Source organism: Clarias gariepinus, chromosome 6, assembly GCF_024256425.1.
Source record: "Clarias gariepinus isolate MV-2021 ecotype Netherlands chromosome 6, CGAR_prim_01v2, whole genome shotgun sequence".
Classification (NCBI taxonomy): Eukaryota; Metazoa; Chordata; class Actinopteri; order Siluriformes; family Clariidae; genus Clarias; species Clarias gariepinus.
In genome coordinates this window covers 34,705,409-34,718,773 of record NC_071105.1, presented here as the reverse complement: position 1 = coordinate 34,718,773, position 13,365 = coordinate 34,705,409, and the positions used below count along the sequence as shown (strand labels likewise).

Here is a 13,365-nt window from a genome sequence, read left to right as displayed (position 1 = left end):
AGAGTGTGTGAGTCAGGAAGAGAAAGCAAAAGAAAGGAAAGGAGGGGAATAATTAGTGTATTTCATCAATTACCTCTCAGAACTGCGTGTGCGTGAATGTGCGTGCACTTGTAGCCTTGGTGTCAGCCTTTAGTGTGGAGGACGGCCGTACCTGTCTTTAAAAAAGCGCCGGAAGCCGAAGGCAATGAGCTTGAGTGTGGCCTCAACCACGAAGGTGGAGCTGAAGAAGTAATTACAGTACTTCAGAGCAGTTTCTAGAGACTATATGAAAAGAGTGAGAGAGAGAGAGAGAGAGAGAGGGAAATGGGGCATTTAAGAAAAAAAAACAGCACAATAAAATGGCAGCAGCAATATAAGTTAATTAATGATGTCTACAATTTAAATATATACAATAAATCTTGTCTTTTTTATTACATTATGGATTTTTTTTCATAGCAAAAACTTGCACGGTTGCCATTCTGACCTTTGGTTGGTCGTAGTGCTCGAGCGACATGGTGACGACGTTGATGCAAATGATGAGGGTGATGAAGATGTCCAGGTAGTGGCTGGTGCACAAAGAGTGAATCATCAAGCGGGCGTGCCCGTAGCCGGCATAGTATGGCAACTTCTGAGCCTCTGCAAAGACAGATGGAGACAGTGAAGGATCAGTCGTAAGGGGAAAAAAGAGTGGGAAGTTTGGGTTGAGATTGGCAGACACCAAGGGAATCAGCACAGCAAACAAGGAGATTGTAACAGAGCAGCACTTTTTATGTGATGCAAGAATGGCGATGGCATTGGTAAAAAATTCATCACCAAATCCCTGGAGAGGCCACAAAAATACATGGGGCGTTCACGTCAAACTGGGACTTGTGATGAAATTTCTGGTGAATGAAGACGTAAAAAGCGATTGACATTTAGAGAAGACTTCAAGCATAGGACGGTGATGAAACTCTTAGGTGCCGTGAAACATCTGAATGACGCAAATGTTTTAAAGAAAGCAGTACATCTCTCCCCAACCCCAAGCTGTATAGAAAATGGAATGCTTGAGGACTCTGGCGCCACCAAAGATGGAAAAAGTACACGAATCCTGTAGGTGAGTAAAATTAGCAAATATTATTCAAACAAATATAGAAGTAGAATGTAAAAGTAGAAGTCCTCCATAAACTTAAGTTTTAGATACTTAAAATTAAGTATCAACAGTACAGGGCTTGTATTAGCTTACATTAGCCTTTTTCATAGTAAAACTATATGAAACTGTATGTGCTACAGTATATTTGTCGCTGTCTGCAAGCTGCTCAGCTTCCCATTTCAAACACCTGTTACAATATTATAGATGTCACAAAGGGAAGGCAAGTTACGCAATTACGCATAGTAGTCAGCAAGTGGCGAAATCCCCGCTTCAAAATACTACACACAAGTGTTGTTAGGTAATGCAATATCATGAATAAATGTGGTTAAGTAAAAGCACTGATATTTGCTGTACCTCTTAGCAGAGTAAAAGTATCTACTAGTAAAACTACTTAATAAAAGTTCATCTAAGTACGTTAACAAAGTAAATGTACTTAAAAGTTTCCTCTCACCATGGGGCGCCATTACACGGACAAAGATAATATACAGATGAAAATCATGGACACTGCTAAAATTCTACGTTATTTAAGAAGATTAGTCATAATAGAATAGTTTTTCAGGATAATCGCTCACAACATGTAGTGTTAATTGGGTAGTTTTTGTTGCTATTACATCTCCTCATAAGCAGGAAAAGGCTCTACAAATAACTACCCCCACTGTTGTTGCATCAAATGATGGAAAAGTGTAAAAATAGGCCCAAATGATGACTGCATTTTCACACCCATTCTACAATCTCATGAACAATCAAGAATCACTGCGCAAAGCAAAGCGGCTGATAACATGACAACAAGTGACCGCTTATAATTCACAACCACCAAGCCAGCGCAATCGACACACTTTCACTGACACTTTCTATTTAGAAACCGACCCGGCGCTCGCTTCCTCACTTCATGTCTGACACTGCCTATTCGGACAGCTAGAACATAAACCTCAAAAAATAGCAGAAAGGTCAGCGTCAGGAAGGATGTGCAGTCGATAACGAGAGAAAAAAAAAATCCATGGCGGAACAAAGCAGGTGAAAAGGCAGACAAAAAAGGAGGTGGACAAGGGTGGCACTGGGTTTGGGGTGATTTCAGCTCACCTAAATTAAGAAAGGAGCAGTCAAAGCAGATGGAAAGAGAAAAAGAAGGCGGACAGCTGGGGTGGGGGGGGGGGCGTATGGGGGTTATGCGGTGAAGTAAAATAAGGACGAGAGGAGACAGAAGGAGAGAGACAGGTAGGACGGGAGATACGGTGGGATAAATAAATGAAGAGTGATATGAGTAATGAAAGGGTGAAAGCGAGTCAGATTATTAAAAGGGAATGAAAGATGGTGGAAAAGAAGTGCTAAAACAAGAACATGGGGTGTGATTAATGCTAACTGCTCTCTGTTGTTAATGTGCTGAAGAAGAAAAAAATCTGCACGAGCACTTATGACCCATTTCAGCTCCTTTGCTAAAGTTTATGAAATTTTGAGACAATAATATGATACAAAGACTAAATTGGGGAATTAATGTAGCTGACTAGCCAAGGCATGTTAGCTTCCTATGCACTTGAGCCATAAGTACACTGTACAATAGCAAACAAGCTTAAGCTAACCTAGCTTCTGTTTTAGTTTGTCACACAAGCTTGTCAAAGATTAAGAGTCAGTTCAGCAAACTGTTATAAAAGAAACATAAACAAGTCATAAGTGGCAGTAATGCTAATTAGCAAAACAACTTTGCTAATGCTAGCCTAGCTAGCTCTATTTTGCCAGATATTAGATATCCCATAAATGCTTGCACCCATTTGTTTTCAGTCTAAATAACATTACTGAGTTGAAGTTAAAACCTTCTTGTGCCAATTCATTGCAGGGCACACAGACATACACACACTAGGGGCAATTTGAGAATACCAATTAGCTTAACCTGCATATCTTTGGACTGTGGGAGGAAACCAGAGAATCTGAGCAAAACCCATCAAGCTTGAGGAGAACACGCAAACTCTATACACACAGAGACAGGAATCAAGCCCGGCCGGGACTCGAACCCGGACCGTGGAGGTGCAAGGCGACAGTGCTAACCACTACACTGCTAGCCTTAGCTATAACAATGCTGTCAAAATACCAACACTTTTATCAGCTCGTACTTTCTAAAATGTCAGTTCTCTATTGCACCGCATAATTCAATTACTATAAATATAAGTGCTGTTCAAGTCAAGCCGCGACCTCTTGTTAATGAAGTCATAAAACTGGTCAAAGTTCGCAGAACACTTCAAGCACAGTACAGTGATGATCCCCAGTAAAACACAAATTCATTCACCAACAACACTTGAACATTACAGGAACTTGGCTGGGAGTTATCAATGGAACCCATTCGCATGTACAAGCACAGTACGATGATGAGACTTGTTTTAAAGAAGGTTGTATGTCAGTGAATGACTGGAATGACCGGCTGATGTGGCTTGGTGCCCATTGCAGGTGTTCTTGTGAACAGTCAATAAGGGCAACACCTGATTCCCGAAGATAATTAGATAACTTGTCTCCAGTTTGCAGAAGAGACACATCTACACTACTGCTCACAACTTTTGGATCACTTTCTAACTCCACGGTCATTCCTTATTTTTTTTTCTACATTGTAAGGCAATGCTAAAGTCATTCAAAACATGCAACAATCTCCTTTAAACAGTTAATGCGAGATGTATCTGCTACTCATTATCTGTAAAGCCTTTGTAACGGGTCTAATCCGAGGTGCTGTTGGTGATTTTTGAGGCTGGTAACTCTAGGTAAACTTCTCCTTGACAGCAGACGTAAGTTTCCTGGGATGGTCTTCATGATGGCCAGTTTCATCATGATGCTTGAAGGGTTTTGCGAATGCACTTGACAACACTGTTCTTTCAAGAACTAGTACAGAAAGGCTGAACTCTGTGTCTTAAAATAACAACTTTATTGTGTTTTTGCTGTTTTTACATAATTTCCTAATTACATATGTGTTATTTCATAGTTTGGAAATCCCCAGCATTGTTGTAGAATGTAGAAAATAAATCACTAAACAAAAACAAAGAAATTTGCAGGTGATCCCAAACTTTTGAGCGGTGGTGTATCCTTGGGAACTGTACATGCAATCATTACAGCAACTCCGCCAGGAGTTATTGCCTCAATGCCCATACTGTACAATCCTGACCTCTCTACCTATGCCATTTCCAAATGTTCGGGCAATTAAAGGAGTTCTTGGGAGGCCAGCATTTCAGCCATGAAGTAGGTGTACCAATCTTAGCGTTGGCATACTGAGAAAACCTTCTACCTTGATAGTATCCAAGCACTAGTGAAACACTCGGATAAGTGTATCAGTATAGCAGAAGATTATATCAAGAAATAAAGGGAGTTTTCATTTTATTACTGTGTTCTCTTATGCTTCACAATCAAACGTCCTGGTTCAATGGCACAATTATTTAATTATTATGTAAAAACATCAAATATCTTATATTATTTACTGTCTAATTCTTACTAAATTGTTTTGTTCATAGTCAAAGATACTTTATTTATGTAGAGACCCAGGGGCTTTTAGTTCCATTAATAAAAATAGTTTTGTAATCAAATTTTTCATATACTTTTTTCATTTGGGGTCCAGGCTGCCCAATTTAGCGACAAAATTGAATTTGATAGTATTTTTATTTCGGGAAACCAACCATGCTGTGGGGAAAATGAGCTCTCTTAATCATTCTGTCTAAATAAATAACTGACCTGAGAATTCTCTTTTAATGTTTTTCGATCGTACTGTGGTTTGACTTTTTTATATTTAACTCCTTGTATTGTGGATTTGAGCTGCTGGCATTTAACATAAAAAAAACAAAACAAGAAGTGAGCACTTTTTAAGGACCATCCTGAAAATTCGAATTACTCTAAATTCTCATAGTCAGTTAGTTGTTTTTCCTACTAAAACCAAATCTAAAATCTGTACTGTAAGTGAGGTCTAATTGTATGTTATTATAAAAATATTGCTGCGCTCCACTACACACCATGTTCTCACAGTTTTTAAAGGGAACGGAAAATGATTCCATACAACATGCCGATGCTCTGGCTTGTTTTTAGACACGTGGCTGTAATAGCACAAACAGAACCCTCTGTCTTTTACACGCCCTCCCTCGCTTACTCCGTCTCTTCTTCTCCATACGCCTGAGCCTCTTCTCCTCCCTCCGCTTGGCCTCCTCGACCTCCTGGTGCTGCCGGCACTTGTGAAAGTTCTCCACCACCACGCCGACGAACATATTCAGCACGAAGAAACTGACTATGAGGAGGAACGAGATGAAATACAGCAGCATCCACGGGTTGTTGTTGGTCACCGGCTGGGAGACAGAAAAGATGGGGAGAAAAAAAATAGCACCAACAGAAGGTAGAAGAAGAAAGGGCAGGGTTGGAAAAGAGAGGAGCATGTGTAGGAAAAGTCCGAAGGGAAAAATATTGCATCCATGTAGTTGGCTATGAAATTGAAACTTTCTGACAAAGTGTGCCTTTTTTAAGATCTACGTGCCTAGGCACATCATAAATTAATTCAGTTCTGGGGCTTAAACCAGGGACCATCTGATCAATAGTCCAACACATTAACCACCAGGCTACCTGTGTGTCAAAGTGTGCCTTAAGGAGTTAAATCCATGTTGCTTATTTTAAGACTTTCTGTAATATAATTTCATGCAATCATCCTAATTTAATCAAAACTAATGAATGAAAGCATGGAACAAGCTAAAATGTCTTTTATTCACTCAATAATAGTAATTTAAGAATACAAGTTTATACAACTTTTTTTACATTAAACTTTCAGTGAAAAAAAACAACAACTTTGCACTACCTGTTGGTCTATTCCCACTGCGTCGAGTCCATGGTACATTATATTGACCCAGCCATCTTTAGAGGCCAAAACAAACAGAGACATCAGAGCCTGGGGAACAACAGAGACCAGCAAACAGCTAAAGTTAAATTACACATGTCTTCCTTTATGAAATCCCAACTTGCCCTGCCTTTTAATAGAAAAAGAGAGAAATATTTAATATATAAATATTTAATATATATTTAATAGAAAAAGATAAATATTGCAGCTAAAATAGCAATGCTCAGAGAAACAAATAAATATACAAACGATAAACTTAAGTTTTAACAACATTAAAAATCAGAAATGCATTTTTGTTTAAGTCCAACAAAACACACAAACAACAAAAGGAAACCAAGTGAAAAGGGCCTTAAAAAAGTCCAACATTAATAATTTTTTTTCTAAAAATATTCCAAAACCATGGTGCTGAATCAAGACGCAATCTCCAGTTTTGAAAAATAAAGCCCTGTTGAAGTGCCAAAATGTGCAGTTCACTGGGGGTTGGCACTAATCGTGAGTCCATGATTAAGTGTCTGATTTTCCAACAGAATAAAACATTTATTGCTTGGTACAAAAACAGTTTTGGTTTCCATAGCTAGATTTTCTATTTATGACAACTGTACAGGGGTGAATTTTGAATGAACTCATCAGTAAAATTACACTAAGCCATAAAGTTATGCATAATTAGGGGTGTAGTCGACCCCCAGTCCAACCCCTATTTATCACTTTAGCTAACGAGATAACTGAAATCATTGTAGTTTAACTTACCATGAGAAATGTAGGGGTCAACATGGGACAACATGTCAGATATGAGTGCTTTAGCATATGAAATAACGATGGCCACCATAGCATTTCAGCTAACCTAAAGCTAAGTTCGCTAGGTTCTGGTTGGTAAATTATTTAGTTGGACAAATTTTAAACAACAAACAGACTTCCCATTCCTGGATATGCCAGGGTTTAGGAGGAGTTAGCTTCTGCCTAGTGGTTGATGACCGGAGCTCCCACAATTAAGCTCTAAACCTTTTTTCACAAAACCTATGGGTGACGTCATGGATGATTTGTACACTTTTTTTTATAGAGTCTTATAATGTGCTTATTATGAATAAAAAAATATGTATATAATGAAAAAAAATCACTCTTTTAATACCAACCAATCAGGGTCACAGTGAATTCCAAGACTGGGTGTAAGGCATGAATACATTCTGATGCGATGCCTGGCAAGGCAAGGCACCATACACACCCTTCACAATCTAATAAAGGGCACATAAGGGACTAGAGGTGGTCACACTCTATCCCTTTATGACATGTCAGGAAAATATGCAACGCTCTATACAGATATGGGATACATTTTTTTTTAAGAAAAAGAAAAATTTGCAAAGCAATGAAAAAAACAAATTGTGTACCTGCCCCAGGTTGTCAAAGTTATACTTGTGATGAACCCATTTGTATTTAGCCAACAGACAATCTGACTTATTGGTGATATTCTTGACATCCAGGCCAACACAATAATAGAACTTCCCTTTGAAGAGCTGCAACACACACACACACATTTGGATTAGTCGATGTTTCATTAAGGCCTCAGATGCAATGTTGAAGTTAAGATAGAAAAAAATAACCCAAGGCCCTAAAGAGTATATTATGAAGAGAACTCAGAGATGAGCTTTCAGTGTTCGTTACAGCCAGAGAGATCCGATACAGTAAAGAAGGGGAGGGTGAGAAGGTGTGAGGGAGACAGAGCGATCAGTACGAACACTCTGATGAGTTTTGACACAGAGCAGGGGGGTGAGTAAAGAGATGATTAAATAGCAGATGAGGCTGAAGCTATATATTTTTTTAGAGGGGGAAATAAACTGGTTCCTACCTGCACTCCGAGGATGCCAAAGATGATGAAGAATGCACAGCAGATGAGCACAATGTTTCCTATAGGCTTGAGAGAGGTAATGAGGGTCTCCACTACAAGTTTCAGTCCAGGAGCCCGACTAATCACCCTGCAAGAGCAATGTTACACAGACATGGTTGTGAGATTGTCTGGCTATAATATAAAGTGAAGATTGTTATTATTTATATATGTGGTTATCTTCATATGTTGTTGTTTCTATAGTAACAGCTCACGCACAAGAGACTAATAATGAACCAATCCAATATAGAATCATTTTAAAACATTTTATAAGGTTTTCTGAAAGAACATTCATTTACCATATAATGTATAAAGGGAGTCTCCAGTTTCATTGTTTTAAATATAAGTAAATGACCATTTATAGTAAAATCTATAATAAAAATAATAAAAGATATCATTTACTTTGTGGACAGCTAAAAATATGAGGGCCGTTTTTGGGATGAACTTCTTGTAAAAACTTTAGAAAACTGACTTCAAGCACAGAATGGTGATGAGACTCTTGGTTTCACACCTATGTTGGTGTAAAACATAGAACCTTAAGAAATACAGCTGACTAACAAATTCCTCCTTGAGCTGTTTAAGCAGCTATTGCCAGCTCTGCTTTAAAATCTTTAATGATGTCAGTGGCCTAAACATGTGCATACAGTCTGACTGTTCTTATTTAAGTCGTATACAAGTATACAAATAGAAGACATCAGAAAAAAAATCTGCCCTAAAAAAATAAAATCCAATTTATGTCATATTAGGATAAAAAAAAAATAATAAAAATGCAAATGGACCCTTGTTTTGCAAAAAGTCCTGGTTTGACTTGACCGCCACTCATAGCATGCCTTGGTAAATAAGAAATTGTAATGGTTGGCAGACTAACATAGAATAAAAGGAATAAAACACATCAGGACATGTTAGGGACAAACTACATGTCTATACTGTACATGTAAACATTTACTTCCTAAACTTCTTTATTGTAGGGGTGGGGGTATAAAGCTGGATCTGCAAATAATAAAGGATTTTACTGTGCAGCAATGTATATGTGAGGAATTAAACCATAAACCTAACTTAATGCCACGATTTTGTAAATAATAGTTTAAATAGTTAAACATATTTAATATGTTATTAGCCCTCCAAATGTGCTATGGCTGTAACAGCATAACGAGGTCAAAAAGAATAATTCATCCTTCAGCAACATTGTTTTTTTTTTTTTTTCATCAGGGCTACCTACTTCCAGTTTGTGTAATGTAGCATAGCAAAGACTAGCCAAATGCTCTATCCAAGCAGCCTGCATATTGTTGGCAGGTGTGTGTATATCCACACACACACACACATACACACACATGGAGCAGGTGCAGGCTGAAGCAGAAGCTTCATATTAAAATGTTTCATCTGAATGGACAGGGATGAATTTGCTACAGAATGCCAGCAGCTGCAGCAAATAGACACCTTAACGAAGCAGCTTTAAGAACAAACAATGTTATAGTGAAAACACTTCAAACGTATACGTTTAGCAGCATTAAATAGTGACGCACATGATGGATGACGGGGAAAGAAAATTAACAGGAATTAGTGAGACAGTTCATAAAACTGATACTTGAAATGTCTTACAGTAGCTATCAGTGTTTGTTATGATGCTAGTCAAGTTATGCTATTAAGGCTAGCTACTGTATTATGTCCACTGAGGTAATTTTTTGCCTGTTAGCTAAATTAAATGCTAAATAAATGCTGTTTTACATAAAAAAAGAGTTATACTGATATTTGGTACAGTAGTAAATTATAGCGATAGTAAAGCTAGCGATAGTAAAGCTAGCTTTAGTGAAGCGTCTGCTTGTGTATCTTTCTAGCATGCTAGCCAATGTGTACAAATGCATTCTTCCTAGATTAAAAAGTCACTTATAAGATTTTTTCACACTTCAATAAAAGTATTTAAACTAAGGTGATAAGTCTTTTATTAAAATGTCTACGATTTCAATTGTTTATACTTAGTTTCAGAATGATAGTTATTTTTAAAAAAAATGTAAAATTGTTAACATTTTTAAATGATAGATTAATAACTTGTACTTAATTAATTTATACCAAAACATTACACAAAACTTCACAGCGTTGTGCTGGCGAAAATTCTATCAAAATTATGAATTCTAAAACGGCAGCAGTTCAACTTCATTACAGTTTTATATTTACATGCTTGTTTTAGTAGGCTATTGTTTAATGATGTGTTTAATGATGTGACTTAGCTTTAATGATGTGGATTTGCTTGTTGTCCTATTCGATCATTAACTTATTTGTCAAATTTTAAATGCCAATGCCATGAAATTGTTCCTCCCCTAAAATACTACAACTATTATAACAACACTGCAAGCATTCTGTCTTATTTATGCAATATCACATGATAAGGGAGTGCCGTTGTGGTTGAATATCAGCACAATCTTTTGTATGATATTGCTTTTATACAGCAATTCCACAAATCACCTTTATTATCAACAGCTTTTGATTACTTTCTGTTTCCATATGAACAATATCACATGAGAGGGAGTGCGGTTATGCATGAATATTAGCATAGCCTTGTGTGTGATATTGCCTTTATACAACAATTCCACAAACCTCTTTATTATCAACAAATTATGAGCTCTTTGTTTATTCAGCAAGTTGTTTTGCTCTGCCAACACATAGTGTATCCTTCCATGACTGGTGAAAATAACTAATTGTGACTCGCAACTGACAGCTAATGCCAGACTGTTTTAAATTCAGACCAATACTATGTAGCCAAAAGGTGAGAAGAATAAATCATGGGCGTGGTGGACAGTCCTGTAAATCTCCTAAGATGCTCTTTAGAACATCAGATACTGTAAGTTCTGAATTCCAGGGTTGAATCGTGAAAAAAAAACGTAAAAGAAAGCTTGTGCCCTAGGCGTACAATCCACTTGTATTTGTTCCACACACCAAGTGCCCTTGATCAGGGGTTAGAGAGGCTAATTAGCTTTAAATCTGTAAAGCTAAGATTTTAAGCATTTTGCTGTTATCGTATATCATCAGCACTAGTGTGATGCCTGCTCCAAATCAACTGTTGTATAATAAATTTTATATTTGCAGTAGAGTATAACTATGCTGCTTTTTCTAGACACAAAATCACTTTATGAAAGACCTATTACAATAGTACAATTTGGAGGAGTTTTGGTGTGTCTTCTGTACCTGAGGGGGCGCAGGGTTCTGAGTAGCCGTAGGACACGTAGCACACCAAGGATCTTGGCCCCTCCTGCCATCGACACAACTATATCAATTAGAGACACAAAGACCAGGAAACCATCCAGAATGTTCCAACTGCTGCGCAGATACGCCCGATCTCCCAGATACAAACCCATAGAAACCACCTGAAAAAGAGAGAAATAGTGAAGGTGGGGGTGCGGTGGACTGGGGTATTATTTGACATTTTGTACACATTTCAAAAAAACATACGAGGCATTTTATAAGAGAGGTTTTTGACAGAATGCCATAAGGGCTTAGGGAGAAACTTAGGTAAGGCACAGAAAATGAAAGGATGAGAAAAAAGCGAATGCAGATGATAGAAAGAAATAAAACATGACACCAATGAGACTCTTTCGTCTCACACGTCAAGCCCAGAGCAGATATGACATGACCAGCAGGAACCTTGCCGGATGCTGCACCCTACTGATATAGAGTTCAAAGGCAGAATTGTGAAAACAGAAGAGCTGAATTTTAGCGTTAAAAAACCTCACTATGTCAAGAAACAATCAATCGTGACACATTTCCCAATAGGATGCACATTCTTGGATGGATTTTGAATCTTTATTTTTTCTTTTTCATTTGAGTTTTCTATCTCATGTCATTTATTTTTTCCTTTTTTTCCTATAATGCATTTTACACATCACTTCATCGGGTGGCAATAAAAGTGCAACGAAGGGAAATTTTTTTATTTTTTCATGCAGAACTATAATGCTTGACAGATTTTATTTCAACTGTATATGTTTCTATACCCATCATGAACATGCTGATAAAAAATAAATAAACATTAACAGTCAGCTTACAGCCCAACCCTAGTTTCAGCAAACAAGGCTTCAAAGACAATCCCTTTCTCATTAAAGAATAGTGACTCAATGGTGTACAATTAGATCGTCTTTTGCGATCGTACTGTTCACAGCTTGTGGACTTCCCACACCCTATCTACCAGGCAATCATATTAGCATATTGTACATAAGAACTGAAATAAAAATGGAAAAAAAGTACAGTACAGTAAGATCTGGTTATTTATCCAGATATTGATATTCACATAATTAATGTCAACATGTAAATTGAGCCTTATATTGCCTTCTCTGTCTTCTTCCTCTCTCTCTCTCTCTCTCTCTCTCTCCTTTCCTTTATCCCTCTCTCTCTCTCTCTCTCTCTGAGCTTGTTAATGACAGACTTTGTTAGGCTCGTAATGAAGTGAGACCAAGAAACCCAGAGAACAGAACACACAAATGATAGAATGCCTATGAGAAATTAATCGAGTAATTAATATCATCATCAACCAATTAAACATCTGCAATGGGTTATTGGGAGGGGGGGCATGGAGAAAAAAGGGGAAAATAAAGGGAAAGGATTTGAATAGACTGCTAATTCCAAAGTCTTGAAGTCATCTTTTTAGGATTCATGATCTACAATTTACGAGGATATAGTCTGCATTAAGGTTCATAAGAGTTCATCATCTAGTAAGTGATAGAAAGCTTGGACATGTTATCATGGATGCTTTACTTTGGCCAAATTTTCTTCTACAATATATATATATATATATATATATATATAATATATATATATATATATATATATATATATATATATATATATATTTATATGTATATATATAATGTCAAGGGCATTTGATTGTCCTCAATCCTAATCAAAGCAGGTACACAATACCATTCTTAAAATGCTGTACAGTACTGATCAAGTAAGAAGTGCGAGGATTTTCCAAAACATGTACTGTGTAGATGTACAGTGGAACATGGAACACTGTGTAGGCCATCATTAACAAGTGGAGAAATTGGGGCACCACCACGGCATTAATAAGCACAGGACATCCTTTGGTAATTAGCAAAAGACCAAGATAATGATGTATAAGGGAGGGTGCCAAGAGACCTAAGGCGACATTAAAGGAGATGGTGGAATATCTGTCTGTGGGGTATGGCTGGAGTGGCTTTAAAACTCCCTTTAATCCAACCAGACTATACCGAAAAATGTAGCAAAACATGTTATCATGTGGCCAAGGTAGAATTTTGTTGCCATAATGCTAAAAAGATATGTTTGGCGTCTAAACAAGACAAACTAGTTTATCACCAGGAGGACATCATACCCCACTGCATCATAAGCATGGTGGTGGCTCCTTCTCTTCAGCTGGGTCTGGGACTCTAGTCAAGATTAAGGGAATCATGGATCATTAAAAAAAATAAAAAATAAAAATTTGCCACAAAAGTTCAAGATAAGAAACGTACAGGATATCGTAGCAGAATAAAGAGTCAGAAGAAAAAGATCAAAGTTTTAAAAAGGCTCAGATCT

The 13,365-nt window shown here is 37.4% G+C and overlaps 1 protein-coding gene across 1 annotated transcript in view; it reads right to left on the bottom strand.

The window, feature by feature from the left end:
- The window catches only part of LOC128526720 (voltage-dependent T-type calcium channel subunit alpha-1I-like), a 129,539-nt gene that overhangs the window by 31,867 nt on the left and 84,307 nt on the right, over positions 1 to 13,365 (bottom strand). Inside the window, exons 19-25 of the mRNA XM_053498853.1 lie at positions 11,005 to 11,183; positions 7,789 to 7,915; positions 7,331 to 7,456; positions 5,910 to 5,999; positions 5,217 to 5,409; positions 464 to 615; positions 152 to 261 (exon numbers count right to left, since the gene is read on the bottom strand). Of these exons, the coding sequence (XP_053354828.1) occupies positions 152 to 261; positions 464 to 615; positions 5,217 to 5,409; positions 5,910 to 5,999; positions 7,331 to 7,456; positions 7,789 to 7,915; positions 11,005 to 11,183 (977 nt within the window). The remainder of the gene's footprint in view (positions 1 to 151; positions 262 to 463; positions 616 to 5,216; positions 5,410 to 5,909; positions 6,000 to 7,330; positions 7,457 to 7,788; positions 7,916 to 11,004; positions 11,184 to 13,365) is intronic.